This window comes from Oreochromis aureus, linkage group 5 (genome assembly GCF_013358895.1).
Source record: "Oreochromis aureus strain Israel breed Guangdong linkage group 5, ZZ_aureus, whole genome shotgun sequence".
Classification (NCBI taxonomy): domain Eukaryota; kingdom Metazoa; phylum Chordata; class Actinopteri; order Cichliformes; family Cichlidae; genus Oreochromis; species Oreochromis aureus.
In genome coordinates, this window is record NC_052946.1 from 16,396,761 (window position 1) to 16,414,648 (window position 17,888).

General features: G+C 39.9%; 2 protein-coding genes across 6 annotated transcripts; both read right to left on the minus strand.

Moving 5' to 3' along the window:
- Window positions 1-267: 267 nt before the first annotated feature.
- il19l (interleukin 19 like) lies at window positions 268-3,450 on the minus strand. The gene is made up of 7 exons (XM_031747881.2): window positions 3,100-3,450; window positions 2,437-2,649; window positions 1,953-2,141; window positions 1,765-1,827; window positions 1,433-1,585; window positions 1,282-1,344; window positions 268-532 (listed from the first exon to the last, which is right to left on the minus strand). The coding sequence occupies exons 3-7, from the start codon at window positions 2,112-2,114 to the stop codon at window positions 437-439; spliced, it is 537 nt and encodes a 178-aa protein (XP_031603741.1). The 5' UTR covers window positions 2,115-2,141; window positions 2,437-2,649; window positions 3,100-3,450; the 3' UTR covers window positions 268-436.
- A 1,717-nt stretch (window positions 3,451-5,167) lies between these two features.
- LOC116326558 (proline/arginine-rich end leucine-rich repeat protein) lies at window positions 5,168-14,615 on the minus strand. 5 transcript variants are annotated; one of them, XM_031747902.2, is made up of 7 exons: window positions 14,487-14,615; window positions 9,703-10,138; window positions 9,430-9,615; window positions 9,172-9,329; window positions 8,901-9,097; window positions 7,080-7,155; window positions 5,168-6,894 (listed from the first exon to the last, which is right to left on the minus strand). In XM_031747902.2, exons 2-7 carry the CDS (start codon window positions 10,132-10,134, stop codon window positions 6,804-6,806), a joined length of 1,140 nt encoding a protein of 379 aa, XP_031603762.1. In that variant the 5' UTR covers window positions 10,135-10,138; window positions 14,487-14,615; the 3' UTR covers window positions 5,168-6,803. The 5 variants fall into 5 exon arrangements, with proteins under 5 accessions (XP_031603762.1, XP_039468436.1, XP_039468435.1 ...); XM_039612502.1 differs by having other exon boundaries at window positions 14,425-14,590; XM_039612501.1 differs by lacking the exon at window positions 14,487-14,615 and adding an exon at window positions 11,629-13,453.
- Window positions 14,616-17,888: the final 3,273 nt, after the last annotated feature.

A 17,888-nucleotide genomic window follows, 5' to 3' on the forward strand; every position in this document is an offset into this window, starting at 1 on the left:
ATAAAATGTGGGCTACACCATGAATACTGATTTGAGACAATTTCAGAAAGCACAGAAGCAGACACACGAGCAGGCTCCTAATCTGGTATTAGGACAAACAGTTTCAGAAAACTGCATTTTCACTGATGGCCACTAGATGGTAATGAAGAGCAGACATCAGCTGTTGACAGGAAACTCTCAGAGAGCACACAGTACAGTTGTATTTTCTTTAATTGATTTTTAAATTAAAGTATTTACAAAAATAAAAACAAACATTTAAGTCTAGTAAACAATCTTACAGTAACAGCTTCCTCAGAAGTATACATGTCTGTTTTTGTTTAGTTATAAATATAGCAAACAACTTCAGTCCACATTAGTGGATACAAGTTCTTTCAAGTGAAAAAATAGAAATGCAACATGTCACAAAACTTAAATTAGCACATTTGTAAAGAGCAGCTCAATTTCTTTGAGTTTTGGGTCCCAGTGCTTCCAGCCACTCCAGCACAGTGTCCAGTTCACCCACTGCCTTCTGTGCTGCCCTGTTTGCTTGTAGCTGCTCAGCAGAAAGAGGAACAAGGGAAAAATGGAAAAAAGGGTTAGATAAGAAAATAAATAAATCTAAAAAATACAACATGTGCAAGGTGATACGATTATCATATAAACTCAGATTTTATTCACAATAGAACATAGAAATAATATCAAATGTTTAAACTGAGAAAAAATTAACTGATTTAGAATCTGAAGGTGACAACACACGCCGAAAAAGTCGAGACAGGGGCAACAAAAGGCTGAGAAAGTCAATACAGGAACATTTTGCAACTAATTCAATTTATTGGCAGCATTTCAGTAACGTGACTGGGTATAAAAAGGGCCTCTTAGAGAGGCAGAGTTTCTCATACGTAAAGATAGACAAAGATTCAACTATCTGCAAAAACATCAGCTAATTGTTGAATAATTTCAGAATAAAGTAAAACTGCTTTGATTATCTCGTCATCTGCAGTAAATAATATCATCAAAAGACTCAGAGAATCTATTGTGAATAAAAATTAGTTTACAAGACTTAGAAATCATTGCAGTTTTAGGTATTTTCTCTGTGTGCTGTGTTTCTGAACAGTAACCCTTTTGTGTTTGTTTCTTGTTGAAATCCAAAACAAAAAGTAACATTATTAAAGATATTATTGACATACAACAAAGTTTCACAGATCACAGCTATTTCCTAACTAACTAGGTTATATTAGGAAAATCACAACAACTGATCTTGGGGCTTATTACTGAGCATCTAGATTTTATTGTGTGTCTTACCTTGATAAACTCAGCATGCACTGAATCAATTGTTCTCTGGGTTTCTTCTCCACATTGGCAATGCTATACACAGAAAAGCACAATTATCATTACAATCTATGACAGCTTTTCATTAAATAAGGCACATTTTGAGACTGGAGAGCAAACTTACACATTTATGGATGTCTCTTCTGATGCTCACGAAAGCATTGGCCAGAGCGCTGGAGCAGCGTTGTTGCTCTGGCTCAGATGAGGCATAGTTGCTGAACACTCTCTCAACATAGAAACGCAGCACAAGACGCAGGAAACAGCATGTCTGACCATCCTGAGGGGGACATGGCGAAAGTCAGATTCTAGCACCTTTCACAACCTATTTTCAGAGCCAATATACTGGTGATAGAGACTTAATATGTGGAAGACACTTGTCAAAAAAAAAAGGGAAGCAAAAGTAAATATAAAAGGCAAATCATCATGACTCAGTGGCAACACAACGCAACAGCTCACCTGAACGTTTTTCATCAGTGATCTATCCAGAAGTTTCATTCCGATCTCGTTGTCTTCCGAAATCTATCACAAAAGAAAAGAAAAACACAGGATCCAGTTACAACGACTTTCTGCCAGTTTAATCTGACGTTACACTTGTGCAAGTTCTTGCCAGAGGTTTCGATTGCACGACTGCTCGCTGAACTCACCGCGTTTGATCGTATGTGTGCGTAGTATTTGCGCAGCTCGTGTGTGTGAACACTGACAGAGCAGCTGTCCAGATGCAGAGTTCGGCTCTCCGCAGGTTCAGTCAGACAGCTGAGCAGCAGGAGGAGGAGGAAGGAAGCAGAGCAGCCGAGAAGCATCTTCATCCTGATGATGGCGATCTGGTGAGAAAGCTAACAGAAGCGTTTCGGTTTGTAAGAATTGTGTATTATGTAAAATTGTTGATTGTTGATTAATTTAGGAAAAAGGTTCATCACAGTTTCCTCAGATCATCAAAACAGATAAAAAACTTCAAATCCTCAAATTAAAAAATACTTTATGAGCATTTATAGATATATAAATGGATACTGGATCATTTAAAAAAATTGTTTATAAACTACCAATATCCAGAATAAAGGAAACACTATGTCAAGTCCATCAGCTACCATTATCATTGCCTAGAGAAGCATCACCTGTATTCAGACTCACCTGTGCGCGTGTCACTCAGAGGGAGAGTTCTAGTGAAGCTGTGTCTCTGTGCCTCCATCCTGTGTCCTCTTATAGTGTGGAGTAAGGGGATTTTTTACCAGGTATCGAACAGGTTAAACATGCATGGGACTGCACAGGTGCATGCATGTGAATGGGTTTACAGGAGGAGGAAGTCCGGTGCAATTAAAGGAACTCCCGGTGATGTTTCAGTCTCTGATTGGAATAATGGAAAAAGGAATTACTGCTGATTTCCTCCTCTTTGGTGAGTAGTGCTGTCATTGTGAAGAAAAACTTTCACTCTCAGTGATGCGTGATGTAAATAATGGATGAGTAATCATTGTTGCTAGATTAGAGTTTCATCATTAAAACTGAAGCTGCTGCAGCTTCCGCATTAAGAAGTCACTCCCTGCATCAATTGCCTTATGACCTTTTAAAGTCTGTGTTGTTTTAATGTGATTAATTGTAAAAGAAAGTGTTTTGTGGCAATATCATTTTATTTCGTGTCTCTTTTAGATTTCAGATTGATTGGTATATCTACTTCCAAATGTTGCATAACACTGTGGGTGTGTACTGGAAATAAAGCCTCTCATCGGCTTTTGTCTTTTTACTCGAAGGGCATTCTGACATCACTTCAGTCAACAAGTCCTGATTGGAAACACCTACCAGACCTGCTCGCCAGCCTGTTTGACCAGGGTGCTTTTGGCGTCTTCTAAAACTTCGCTTGCAGCGGTAGGAAGCAGAAAAACCCAATGAAAGTAGGAATAACCTGTAAATGAAGTCAATTAGAGACAGTTAAAAAGCCTCTAATGCTTCTCTATTGTATTCTCAATTCCACCAGAGTTGCAGTCATGCAGTACTACCTCTTTAATACAGAGCCTCGGGAACAAAGTGACTTTTTTCTTACACTGAAACCGGCACTGACCGAATAAAATAACACAAAAAATTGACAAAATTGCCAGCGTAGCCACTGTCAGTTTCTCTCAACCCTTTTTCAACTGTTACTCTTTGAAACCAGTTGAAATGTCAGCATGTTTCATTGAAATCGTTTTTAGACATCTTAAAAGGTAAAATCATCAAGCATTTTAGAAACGAAGTGGATATTAAATATTTTCTTATGATGTATCTTATGAGAGTTTGGCTTAATCCAGTCATTCTTACGTGCACATGGTTACTTCTGTTTGCGCTGTGTTGTGCAATTTTGCAGCCTTTAGTCACTTCCGCTTTATTACATGTTAAACTGTCACAGTCAATAAACACAGAATGAAAAATCCTTTAATTCAATTGTGATTTAAACAAACATGCATGTCTTTGGACTGTGGGTTGAAATCAGAGCACCCACAAAAACACCACCCAGACCATAGGGTCAACATGGAAACTCTACACCAGTGGTTCTCAAACTGCGGGGAAGGCCCCACTGGTAGGACACAAAGGTACTGCCAGTGGGGCGCATCAGGCAAAAAACACAGTGAAGTGAAACTAAATGGAATTAATTTTTTTTTTTATGAAGAATGAACCAAAGCAGTTTGCTGATGCTATTGTGATGGTGTTTCAGTTCTTTCTGAAAAGTTTGGTTGTCATATTTGTCATTTCACAATGCACCAAATGTCTCCAGTTGGTGGTAGAGCCAGGCCCTGCATGCTAGTTCAGCACGCAAACTTCTTTTTTTTGTAAAGTCATGTTGTCCTAACTCGTTTAGCATGTGGTTAACTGCTGCCTTGCTAAATAAACAAGGGCCTCTTATGAAAAAATGTTTTCTGGATGCTAGCACATGTCACTACAGTACCTGTGTATACTGTTCAGCATTAATGTGAGCTTGTATAAATGCTGTCTTTTCGATGAGCTCAGGCTCACAGGAGGTGGCACCATTTCTGGATCTTGTTTTCATAGGATTTTTTCTTTGAATGTTGCAGCTTTAACTTGTATTTGTGACTCAAGCGTCAAACTGTGTTCAGTAACGGTGAGGCCATTCAGTGATTTACACTACTAGGTTCTTGTCTCTTGTCTGGATAGTCTGACTTTTTATTATGTCACCCTGAGAAACAAATCTTCAGATTCTCTGAAATTTTACATTTAGAAATTATTATTCTCAAATAGCCATGTATATATGAGTTTAAAATGAAGCCAGCGAGGAAGTGCACAAACCTGTGGTTCCTGCCACTTGAAGTTAGCTGCCAGAGGAAGTCATGATGATAAAAAGCCAAACTTTAAAGCATTAAAAAAAGGCATTTTTAAGACCTGGTAGAAAAAGAAATGTATATAAATATCCACCTGGATTATTGAGTCGAGGCCTTGGGTGGGTTCATTGACAGGTGCTCTGGCATATACATATCCTAAGGTCATGAGAGAGGTCGTACCTTCTTTGACTGTTTTATGGTATGGTAAACACATCTGTCTGTTTAGGTATAAGTGCCAGCAGATTTAGGGGAGTCATTCAGTCTCCAAACAACCAACATGGCATCGGCCAAAATGCTGACCTTGACGTTATGGTGCTACACCCGTCTTTTATGGTTTTTGCACATAGCCTTTTACAGATAGGTGACACCCTTACCTCTAGCTTCTTTGGAATGTTCCTTTTATAGCTGGTCAGTTACTGACATGTTGATTTTATCCAAAGGCTCATTTTATTGTGAAACAGGTTGGGTTGGTGTCGACTAAGCTGAGAGAGCGGTGAAGCATATTAGAAAAGCGAAATGAGGAAGAAAACTACACTTTTTATTTCAAACATCAAGCATTATCAGATGATCAAGGAGAACTTTTATTTTCCATTGTTTGTACAAAGCTTCTTTATACAGAAGAATAATATACAAAAGATTAGGGATAACAAGAATAAAATGACATTTTTACAAAGAGTATCTTGAAAATCACAGGCACATTTGAAACAGTTTTAACTACATGGAGCTAGTTATTTAAAGCTGGTTATCTCTTTTAACTTCCACTGCGTAGTTATTCGTTGCCTCTGACTGCTGCCCCACTCTGTTGACCTATTCTTGTTAACCTAACTACCGTTTATGTCTGTAGCATGTCTGTAAATGTCCCTGTGTTTTCAGACGTTGCTCAAGCTATATTTTTCACTTTTTTTCTTTACATGAAGTTTTGTAAACAAAAAACACTGATAAACTGCAACTACTACAGAAACCTAACTCTAAATGTCAGCATAGCCACATTTTATGCTGATTTGTAGTGTAATGTTGGGACTGTCCAAAAAATGGCAATAGTTAAATTTGTCATCACAATTAAAGAGCTTGAACCATCCAAGTTTTGCAGTTATTTGCAGTCCCTCTTTCAGTATTACAGTAACACAGCGTCTACTGCTGGGTTAACACCATACTTTACAATGAAATGCACTTAGCACAGAGTCTATGTTTTCATGGATATGTGTGTGTGTGTGTGTGTGTGTGTGTGTCAGTAGTACTGTGCAAAAGTCTTGAGCCACCCCTCATTTCTTGTTGTTTTGGAGCCAGACTTTCTTGTAATTCTTTATAGTAGTGAGCAACAGTTCTCCAAGAAATTAAAATCTTTTAAAAGTTTTTCTGAAAGTTATATTCAGAAGAAATAGGTCAAATAATCCAGCAAAGATCTGAAACATGACCCGAGAGATGCATCTGACCCTTCAGTTCATTTACTGTTCACTGAAGCCTCATCAGAAATGGAAGAGCGGCTGTTAAGAAGCCATTCTTAATTAAGTAAAATGGAGAAAAGGTTAAGGTATGTCAAATTACACAAGAATGGGAGCAAATATCAGTCCTAACAGGTCTTCTTTGAACCAAAAATTTGAATTTTTTAGTTCAAATTATGGTCAATATGTACAGAGGAGGTCAAGAAAGATGTAGCACAGTGTGTGTCTGCAGACAAACATGGCAGAGGCCCTGTCATGGTTTGTGGCTACATTGATCCCCAACAGTGTTGGGGATCTTGTCAAATCAATTGACATCAATAATGCAGAAATGTACAGTCAGATTTTGATCCACCATGTGGTACCATCTGCAAAGTATCTGATTAGCAGAAGCTTCAACTTTCAGTATGACAAAGATCCCAAACACACTGACAAAGCAGTTAAAGATACCAGGATAGAAAAACACACAATTAAACACTGTCAGTCATGGACTGGCCTCTCCAGATCCCGGACCTCAACATTACTGAAGCAGTGTGGAATCATCTTGATAGAGAACAGAACAAAAAGATGCCAACATTCAAGGAAGAGCTTTGAATGTCCTTTAAGAAGCCCGGAGAACAATTTCTGGAGACCACTTAAAGAAATGACAAGAAAGCACATTTTTCACACTTTAATAACAAAATATAAAGAAATGGCGCACAGCTCAAGATTTTTGCACAGTACTGCATGTGCAAGCCCCCATGCCCCCATTTTCCTAAATGACAATAGAGTGAAGGAGCCTGAAGCACATGATGACATCCAGAGGGATGGGAGGGTTCAGGTGGTTTCCATCCAAACGCAGATACCTAAAAACAACAGAACAGTTATCTAATATGTCATTGGGATTTTCGCTCTTTGAACCTGGCATTTCCGGACAAAATTCTTTTGTTCCTGTTTACTTCCTGTTAACACACAGGTCACAGGTGCAGCTCAGACGAGTTCATTCTTTAGGTTAGTGCTGAGACACGCATTATGACATAATGTGAAATACCTTAGCTTGGGAACCTGGCTCATATCACTCGGGTCAGCTTGCACGCTGTATGGGCAGATCTGGGTGCCATTGATGCCTGTCAGGAAAATACACAGTCATTAAGATCTACTGTTCAAGTGCTCACATGTGCATATAAATAAGAAAATATGCTAGTTTAGATTTGACGGTTTTGTTTGTTTATTGTATAATTTATTTCATTATAGCAATTTATATACAGGAAGAGCGGGGTATAGCCTGATAATAGCCTGAGAAGATAATTATCTTAAATATTATGCATGATCTGAATTATTTATTTAAACATGAAGTGCTTAGCATAAATTTTCAGAAGAAATCTTTATTTTTTATGATGTTTTAACTTAGAAAATAGCATGAGAAATGTTTTTAGGAATAAAACAAAGGATACAAAAAAGACAGAAATATCAGTGTGTTTAAATGCTACTGAAGTGGGTATATTTGAGAAAAAAACAAACTCACCTTTAAACAGAGCTCAACTGTAAAATTGATTATACTTTATTGGAAAACACAAGTAAGTATTTTAAATGGGATCACATCTGATTTCTCTGTAATGCAACACATGCTTCAGAAAAGTAAGTGTTTCATGTTGAAAATATGATTAAGTGTTACTGAGTCCACCAATATTAATACATTTCTAACTGTGTAGTTAAAACCCCCAAAACAAAACAAAACCCAGCAGCTAATTCAGTATTTTTAACGTCTTCTCTCCAACGATGTGGAAGAAGATTGCATTGTGTAAGCCCTTAAATTATTGCGTCAAAATAACTAAGAAACATATTTTTAAAATAAATTCAAATACATTGGAACAAGAGGAGATAAAAAAATAAAATACATCTCGTCATGATGATTAATGTCAGTGGAAGTTGAAAAAAAAATGGCCAGAAGCCAAAGTTGTTTTGTAATCGTGGCGCAGAAACAGGTATAACAGAATATCTGAAAAAATACTTTTGGTTTGTGTTGCACGCTGATCAAATTACAGCTGTAGTGTCAACAGACTACACTAATCTGTCTTCATTAAAGTCGGCATAGGACACAAGACAATCGGGTATAACTAACCAAGACAATTTACAGCGGTTAATACATAAGTTAAAAAGAGGGGTTTAAATCAACGACATATAGGTTGCTTCTCCCAAATACAAGAACCAACAGACTTAAAACCTCCTTTGTCCCACACGCCATCAAACTGTTTAACTCCTCTCTGGAGGGGAGAGGGAGGGGAAACAGGAGGACAAAGGAGGGGGGAACAACTAAGCTGTAGTGCCTCTTCACTTCACTGTGCAATACTTTTTGTTAATAGCCAACGGTGCAATAGACTTCAATACTTGAAATGTGCAATTCCCTTGTATTCTTATTCCTATTTATTCTATTTATCCCTTTCGTATATTTTATTTATGTATGTCTCTGTATTTATATATGTGTGTATATATATAATATTCTGCTCACGTTCTGTAACTCCTGTTGGTGCTGTGCTTTTGGAAACCGAATTTCCCAGAGGAACCCACCCGAGGGATTAATAAAGTTTTATCTTATCTTATCTCTTATCTTATATTATTTGTTCAGTTGCCACACGACCAGATCCACCAGATCCAAACAGAAACAGGGAGACACGGACAACGCTAAGACCACATTGAACTGAGAAGCTCAGGTGACCTGACACAGCTGCAAGTTGCTGAAAGTTACATGAAGAGCCCTGACATTCAGCCCACGTTGAGACAAACTGTGGTTATGCTCCCTGATGTGGAGGCCTTGCTTCAAAAGCACAGTGATGACCGCTCACTGGGACTGACGTGTCTGCTGGTTACTTACTCTCAATGGTGTTGTGGTCGAGATGCAGGTGCTCCAGGTGACTGTTGAACAAAGGAATCGAAGCGAGCTGGTTGTGGGACAGTTGCAAGTCTAGCAGGCTGGAGACATTGAACACATTCTTGGGAACTCCTTTATCACTCAGCTGGTTGTAGTTCAGCCTCACAAAAGCCAGGTGAACATAGTTGTCAAAGAAGTTTCTGAAAAAAGACAACAACAAAGATTCTCAGTGGGAATAATCAACTTTGGGACAATGCGTGCGCCGTATACTTGCTTTGGGATGTCATCGATACGGTTCCTATCCAAGAAAAGCTGCACGAGGCTGGTTGGTATACTAGTAGGCATCCTCCTCAGCGTGTTATGAGCCAGGTTGAGCTGCACCAGGTTCGTAAGGCCCTTAAAGCTGTTCTTACCCAGGCCACTGTCACTCAGCTGACAGAAAAGACATCACATATTTGCTCCACAAATGCTAGAGATTTAGTTAGGCTCCATACATGTCTAGATAGCACAGTGTTGTAACAGTGAGGTTCACCTGGTTGTGATACAGATCGAGCATAGTCAGGCTCCCCATGTTGTTGAAGGCCCCAGGTGGGATCTTGGAAATACGATTCCTACTAAGGCGGAGCTGTTCCAGAGTTTCTGGGAGGCCTGAAGGGACTTCATTAAGCTGGTTTCGTTGGGCGTAGAGATACAGAAGTGCTGGAAGCTTTTCAAACACCTGCGCGAGAGATAGATGCAAAGCAACTGTAGTAAAGTGATTCTATTTCTTTAAATCCTGAGCATTTATAGAGGTGAACTCCCTGACCTGCTTATCTATCCGATGAATACGGTTGTTTGCCAGATTGATCCAGCGGACCTCAGAGGCGTTGAGGAAGGGCTCCGAGGTTATCTCGGAGATGTAATTGTTCTGGAGATACAGGTAGTGAGTCCTGGATGGAATCACTGGGATTACACGAATGTTCCGGTTCTCGCAGTTGAGCGCATTCGGGTAGCTTGGGGCGCAAAAACACTCCCGGGGGCAGTCAGGAAAGATGGAAGGTGGGCCCAGGATGGGTGGGGGGAAATCTGTTGGTTCCTTTGGCTCAGGCTGGGGTGGTACAGTTGGGAGACGAGCAGGAGGCTTTCTGGGGGTAGCTGGGCGCCTGGTGGGCTTCTTTGGCCGAGGCCTCTGTGTGAACACTGCCCCCAGTAGGAGGAGCAGAGTCAGTGCCGACAGGAGTCTCGCACCAGCCTTCATTGTCCTAGGAAAAGCATGAAGTGTAAGTAGCGATTTCTACCGACTGTGCAGTATTCACAGTGAAAGGCATTAAGTTAAGGGAGAAAGATGCTTCAAAAAAACAAAAAGAAAAAATAAATAGTTCAATTCAGTACAATACGTCCTTTTGGTGCTTCTTTCTCCATGTGGGTGTAATGACTCAGCCGCGTACAAACCCTCCTTTTTTCCTACAAGGCTACGTGCAATCCCGGGCATTCATCTTATCTCTGATTTTACTAAAAATATCCGTTAGTTTGTATTTCTCTTTGGAAAGATTCCACTTTCAAGCTGGTTGCTGTTCGACCAGTTTTAAGAAGGTGTTTTCAGGGTTGAACTGAGTGAAACAGCATTACCAAAGCCTACGTGAAGCAATGCTCATCTGACTCTATGAAAACATTTAATGTTATATACCAAGATTGTCCCACAGCCTACCTTAAGAATTGCTCCCACACTTCTATTGCAGTTTAAACTAATGGAAGATGGACATGTGTAGCTCCGTAAAGTAATCTGTGTTTGAAGAGGTGGGATTGTCTGAGGAGGAGCCATACTTCCTTAATTTGATTAAATTCAAGGGAGTGTAGGGCAGATACTGATACAGGAAATGAGCGCTTATGAAAGGTTTAGGGATAAAGGCACTATTGTAAGCATGGGTCGAGAGGGGAGAGCTGTGTAGAGAAAGCAAGCCTGCAAGGTTAAAATATGTCAACAAAAGGGAGGCGCACTGGAATGAAGCTCTCATGAACTCAATATGTGTTTACAGCATTTTATAATCAGTGTTTGTTTAAAGCTTCACACCAGGAAGATTTGTTTTGTGTGTGCATGAGGAATTTTCCAAAGTTGCTTGTAAGAAGGAATTTCCATTTTGTATATTTCATCACATTGATCAAGGAGTCATCTTAGGCACACCTATGAGCTTGCATTTCACCATGAGAGGACAGGGGAGGTGATTTGTACATGTTCTGTAACTGACAGGGTTTAAGAATATATAACAATTGTGAGCAAATCGGTTTAGCTACAGTGCTGTGAAAAAGTATTTGCACCCCACGCCCCATTTGTCACACTTTCATGTTTCAGTTTATAAAACACATTTCAACATTAGACTCAAATATCCAGAGTAAATGCAAAATGCAGTTTTTAAATGATGATTGCATCTATTAAGGGAAAACAAAAAATAGCCAAACCTACCTGGCCTGGGAAAATATTCTGTGGACTAACAAGACTCGTTGCATCTGGTGTAAAACTAACATAGCAAAAAGTACATCATACCACCAGTCAAATATGGTGGCGGTAGTGTGATAGTCTGGGACTGCTTTGCTGCTGGACAACAGCTTCAGGTTTTTGCAAGCTCCTGTACAGACAGCATGCTAACGCTAAGCTAGCCAAAAACACAGAGCGATGTTATGAGTATATGCCGACCCAAGCCCAGCAGCCAGACCCTTAAGTTCAACAGGTAAAAAACTGATGAGAAGTTTTTACCTGTTCATGTTTCTACAGTAGAATCACTGTGGCAATCACTTTAAAGTCTCTTTTTGTTGGTTTTCGTCTTTGCTCTGTGTTGTCAGCATTGTGTTTGGGTTCATATGTCTGTCCTCATTAGGATCAAGATTTGCATCGGTGTGTGGGACTGTAGCCTGTAGGTGTATATTGTTAAATGTATATTATGAGGCAATGCTTTTCAGCTCATTTTATGGAAAGCAATGTAAAGAGTAAGTAATTAAGTATTGTACTGCATTACCTTTAATGAAAGTGTTCTGTGTAATATTTGTAATAATTACTTTTTTTGAATAATGACCCACAAGGGGAGAACAAGGGGGAGAAATAACTCCACAACATGCACAAACATTTGACCAGGCACAGTGCAATTCATTTGCATGAATGTAATATTGACATGCTGGTTAGAGATGGTGGTGACTCTCAAAACAAAGCCAGTGAGATCCCAGAATCAATAAGTAATACTGTAATAATAATGGAATCAGGGGCAACTTTTGCCCCTTTTACTTTTTCACAGAGGGCCAGGTAGGTTTGGATAACTTTTTTCTCTTAATTAGAGAAGCCATCATTTAAAAACTGTATTTTGATATTAAAATCTGTTTGATGATCTGAAACATGTAAATGTGACAAATATGCAAAAACATTAATAAATCAGGAAGGAGAGGGATACTTTTTCAGAGTTCTGTATGTGGATAACAAAATTACGTCAGACTGAGACTGAAACACACACACATACATGCTGTTGTTTGGCTTACCATTGCAGGTATTTACCCTTCAGTGAATCGAATTCACTTTTCAAAGTGAAACGATCTTTTTCAGGCCATGGTAAATATGGCTAAATTGTTATTCTCTATATTATCAGCAAAGCCCTGTAAATAAGTATCACAAAGATTAGGAAAAACATAAACTCTCATCACAGATCCACCATTTGTTTCCAGCGCTCTTTCTCTTTGCCTTTGTTCAGTTTGATATAAATCATCAGGCAGGAATGAGCCTCATATCTAAAATGCCTGAAATAACAAATCTGAAGATTTCTCTGACAGCATTCCCTGGCACTGCCCTTCATTTTCCCTCTCAGAGCCTTGCAACCCCTCGTTTAAATCCACAGCCAGATTTCCTTCCTGTCGTGCTGCTGTTACGACCAGAAGTTTGGCAAACAATTAAAGACTCGGTGTCCACAATGGCTGATTCACCAGTTTGTTATTTATGACCTCAATGAGTTAATCTGATCGTTATCAGCATGAGAACTATACTTAGGACGGTAGGACAGAGATCACTGCTAGTACATGACACAAACTGTTGCAAAGCTTTAAAACAAACACGATCTACTGTGACTTTGAACTGGATCTGCATATTTTAAACATCAGATACTTTTGTCTTACTGGACTTGATGAAGACCATGTGGACCTACTAAGTGGTGGTATTACGTTCTCAACGGCTGTTTGCAAGGTTAAAAAGATATATGCAAGCACTGGTGAGATAAAGGTTAAACATTACTAAAAAATAACACATTCTTACTTTACTGCTGATATTTTTCAGACAACTAATCATATGTTTATGTGCAGCTATTAAACAGTTTGCTTTATATATATATTTAAAGTTTAGAATTATCTGGTTAAAGGAAAAGTAGAAAGTCATAGAACTAGTGTGAGTTTTAGGTTATATCTAAAGCATTTCATCCTCAAAAATTTTCAGTTTCATAACGCCCTTTTCATCACTGATGATGGGCTCTTTCCAACCTTCTTTTTTGGCAGAACAGCCCATCATTCCTTTACCAAAAAAAGAAAGAAAGAAAAAAAACTAGCGTTTCATAAAACCACTTTTTAAAAAAAAAGCCCTGACAAAAAGTTACATCATCCCCAGTCAACCTCACTTATCTGAGTCAGATATCTTTAAAAAAAGACCCGTGACTGTGACTAAGCACAATAACCACAAAATTTATGGCAAGCTCTAACATCTACAGATTCTTTCCATACATTTAGAAATACAAAAACTCCAACTAAGTGTGCTCTTCGATGCTCTAATAAAACATGATAAATTTATTAAGAAACCAGACGACAGTAGTTAGAATGTAAACATAGCTGAGAGCAGAAGGACGAGCATCAGAAATCTGGAAACTGTCATCCCCGCGTCTTTGTACACATCGCCATCAGCCAGCTCCAAAGTAGCTGCTGTTTTTCTTTTCAAATTCTTCACACACTTCACAAACCTTCTTATGTCAGCACATCATGTGATTGCACTTTTTTTTCAGTGCATGCTTGTTTTTAAACCAGAACGTTCCATTTCAGCTTTTTAAACTGTTGGTTTACACCCATGTAGGAACTGCATCCATCTGAATTCACCACAGAAGAAGCCAAAAATGTAATTGTGCACCGCCTTTAAAACCCCTGGGGATCCATCTGATTGCCAAAAGTGAGCAATATGGCATTTCTTTTTTTTTTTTAAAACAACGGCTAAAGCTCTTCTAGTCTGCATATTTTCACTTGCACTGCAGTGGTAGCTCTCTGTACTCACTAATGGAAAAAGATGAAATCAAGGTGAGCGTTCAGTAGCAGAGAAAAGCAGCAGAGTCACAGCGTGTGGCAGCTCCCTGGAGGACAGAGTACCACTTTGTATGGCAAACTGTTTCTATAGAAACTCGGCAGCATGGCCCAGCTGTGCCCGTGCCAGGATTCCCCTTCTGTCCACAAACACTTCTCTCACTGCCTCTCCTGGCTTCTCTGTTTCACACTCACACACACACATACACACACATGCACAGAACTCTGTCTGCATTCTTACCTTTACTCATCAGGTCCCATCAAAAACAGCCCCCAGTGGAAACAACAAATAAAGGGTCTTACCTGCCTCTGGTACCTGCCCTCTTTTGTCAAGCCACAAGTTTTGTGTCTTTTCTTCTCTCTGCCTCTCTCACTCTTCTCCTACCCCTCGCTCCCTCACTCCCTCTTGCTCTTCCTCTGTTCCTCTGGTCCCTAGCCCTCCCTTCCCTCTCTCTCCCCCTCTCGCTCTCCTTTGGTGGACAAGCCTGCCTGTTGGGTTTGTTCCCTGGCTTCTTTCCCTCTGAAGGTCACAGTGGTTCTTTTTTTCCCCCCTTAGCTTGGCTCGGAGCCAGAGAGATTTAATCTTAATTCCTTCTGGTAGACCACCGGCTCTTTTATGTGTCTGAACCGTTGTGCAGTTTGTTATTATTTTGTTTTTGTCACACTATATGATGAGTGCGTAGGTCTGAAAAATGAAATAACTAAATACATAAACACCAGGGCACCGTGACGTGTTTGCGTGCCATATTTGCATGTTTGCAACAAGCCTTAGTTTCTGTATCTCAAGTCTTTGATAAACAAACACTGGACCTCTGCGAGGGAAAGCCCAGCTGTAACTGCATCCCTTCTTTGTCTCCCACCCACCCCGCCATTGTTTAGATGACTGCACTCAGATCCAGTCATGTGCTTTTCATTAGAAGCATCTCTCCGCTGACTCCATGGCATCTTTTCTGTGTCAGTTAAATGTCCAGGAACGCTCTTTTTTTTCTTCTTCCCCCTCTAGTGTAAGTACACGAAAGCAGTCTGATTGTCGAGGTCCAACTGTGGAGTCGAGGGTGATGTGTTCGGGCTCTCAGGATGTGGGGCTGGTGGCATGAAGTAGGGTCTGTGTGTGTGTGTGTGCATGTGTGTGTGTTTAGCTAATATGTCACCGGGGGTTTGGAGGTGGACATGTGTTTGCTACCCTGCATTCCTGCAGAGTGAGCTGCAGCTGAACGATAATGAGGTGAACATATGTGGGGATATGTCTTTAAGACACATGTACACACATGCCTCCTTTTCCCGCCGCGCTCCTGTCTCCCACTCAGTCAGTGATTATGATACAGCGTCGGGTCAAACATCTGGACCAGACTGTTCCCAGCAAAGGAAGGAGAGTATACTTTAACAAACAGGTCGCAAGCAGCAAAACGGGTGTGTGTAACAAATACGTCATTTTTTAAAAAATTTTTTCCCCTCCCATCTGCTCTGCTACCATTTACATGTGAGAGCTTTTTAGTGACTCAGCTCTAATCAACGTCAGCGAGTTTTTCTTTTTGCAGCGTTCGAGGATGACATCATTGGAAACAGCTGCTCATTAGCAGCACCAGTCCAACATTTGTTTAATGTTTCATATATCATGGAAATAACACAATAACCAAAAAGTTTACACTGAACATCCACCCAGCCATTTTCTCTCTCTTATCCAATTCGTGGTTGCTGGCGTGGGGGTTGGGTTGGAGCCTATCCTAGCATTCTTAGTGTGAAAGGTGGGGTACACTCGGGACAGATCGCCAGTTTGATGCAGGGTTTAAACTGAACAAATTCTAAATTAAATTAAAGGCTTTTTCTGAATGAGGTAGCCCGCCACAAATTTCTCTTGCTGCTGTTTGGCCCTAGACCCACACTAAATGTGACAAAACTGGTCTGTGGCTGCAGTGTTCTCTACACAGAGGTGGGCATCCATGAAAAAGGGAAAAATCTGCGTGTTAACTAGGCTTAATGTTGGCAGTGTACTCATACCCTACCTACTATGCAATAGTGCAACAAATGAAAGAAACACAACAAAGAGAAATAGCAGCAAACTAAGACATCTATGTTTTAAGTATAATGCAGAGTCAATAATTATTTAGCTTTTTAACTTTCACCTCACTGGTTGGACAGTCACAAGAGAGCCACTTTCTTTTTTCTTTTTTGTAGGCACTGATGAAAACAACAACAACAAATCAATACAGAATGCTGCAGAAAAGAGAGTTTCAGAAATAAGAGACTACATTCTGTGAATTGATCACCATTTAAACCGTGACTGCAATAAAGATTTGACTTGAACAGAATGAGTTGGAAAACCACTTCATTTGATTCAGTCTTTCTTATATAGCACCAATGCAACACAACAGTTGTCATAAGGTGATTTGTGTTTTACGGTAAAATCCTGCAATAAAGAGAAAGAAAGAAAGAAAACCCCAACAATCACACAACACTCCTACCACCAGCAACACCACCCACCCATGAGCAAGAATTTGGTGACAGTGGTAAGGAAAAACTCCCCTTTAACAGGAAGAAACCTCAGGGAGAGTCAGACTAGGTGAGGGGCAGTCATCTGCTCTATCCGGTTGGGGGTGCTGGGAAAGAGAAGTGGGCAGAGAGAGAGAGAAGTGATGAAGAAATGCCCACCTGGCATCACCCCACTTTGATGTTTGCATTTTGATTTATGTTTAATAAGCTACCTTTGACTTAACTGGCTTCCCTCCATGCCACCTACAGCACCAGTTTGTGAAGCACCTCACTCATTATCACCTCTTGTGTCTAAAATGGTGATTCTTGTATTTGCCACAATTTCATAACTGTGCTGATGCATGCTCACCATCTAAATACTGACCTGTTTAGACACCATACATCTGCATCATTTCTTCTTGTGTGTATCAGAGCTTAAGCAGCCTTTGAGGATCAAACTGTGTGGTTTTGTTTTGCATGTGGAAACTGAGTCACATGGCCTGTGGAATGTAACTGCTTGGCCTTGCAGTGTTCAAGTACAGCCAGAGCCTGCACAGAGGTGAATGGATGTTAGGGCTCTCAATTTTTCACAGCTGAATTCAACCTGCTGGTTCTGGAGGGGTGTGTATAATGCCAGACCCTTGTCTTTACAGTAGGAAATCTTTAAGCAGCACTCCTTACTAGAGGTATCACATGCTGCAGCAGCTGTTTTCTTAGCAGATGGATAGAGTGAAGCAGGCTCAGCCCCAAAATGACTTGGTGTGTATAATAATGTGAGAACTTTCCAAGAACGGTCTGTTCTGTCATCTAGAGAGTGATTTGGATGACTGAACTATTTGGTTTAATGGAGTTGCATATTAGTTTTAGCCAGAAATGTTCCCAGAGGAAGTCCAGTGAGAGGAATACTAATATTCTCCCAAACATTTACAGACAACTTTCTTTTTGCTGCAACAGCAAGAAGATATGAAATCCCTTAGGAGAGCGTGTTTGTATATTAAGCTCTGAAGGCCACACCCTCTCTCTTATTTTCAAAGTCGACTCAAAATCCAAAGCTCTCATTCGCTTTATGACTTCTTTTGGCAAATGGCAAGAGTTTATAATAAAACTGGGGTTTTATAGAAGTCTCTGTGTTTGACTTTAAAGGATTCATGCTAAGACAAATCTGGCATCTCATAGATCATTTTCTGATTGCACAAATTATTTTTCTAATTACTCATAAATAAACAGTGTTATTGA

Coding starts and splice junctions, on each gene's coding strand:
- il19l (XM_031747881.2), bottom strand. CDS start 2,114: ATGAAGATGCTTCTCGGCTGCTCTGCTTCCTTCCTCCTCCTCCTGCTG. Junction 1,345..1,432: donor GAAGAGACATCCATAAATGT/GTAAGTTTGCTC, acceptor TTCTGTGTATAG/CATTGCCAATGTGGAGAAGA. Junction 533..1,281: donor TGCATGCTGAGTTTATCAAG/GTAAGACACACA, acceptor TCTGCTGAGCAG/CTACAAGCAAACAGGGCAGC.
- LOC116326558 (XM_039612500.1), bottom strand. CDS start 11,399: ATGTTAGTTTTACACCAGATGCAACGAGTCTTGTTAGTCCACAGAATA. Junction 9,616..9,702: donor TTCATCGGATAGATAAGCAG/GTCAGGGAGTTC, acceptor TCTCTCGCGCAG/GTGTTTGAAAAGCTTCCAGC. Junction 9,330..9,429: donor TCGATCTGTATCACAACCAG/GTGAACCTCACT, acceptor CTTTTCTGTCAG/CTGAGTGACAGTGGCCTGGG.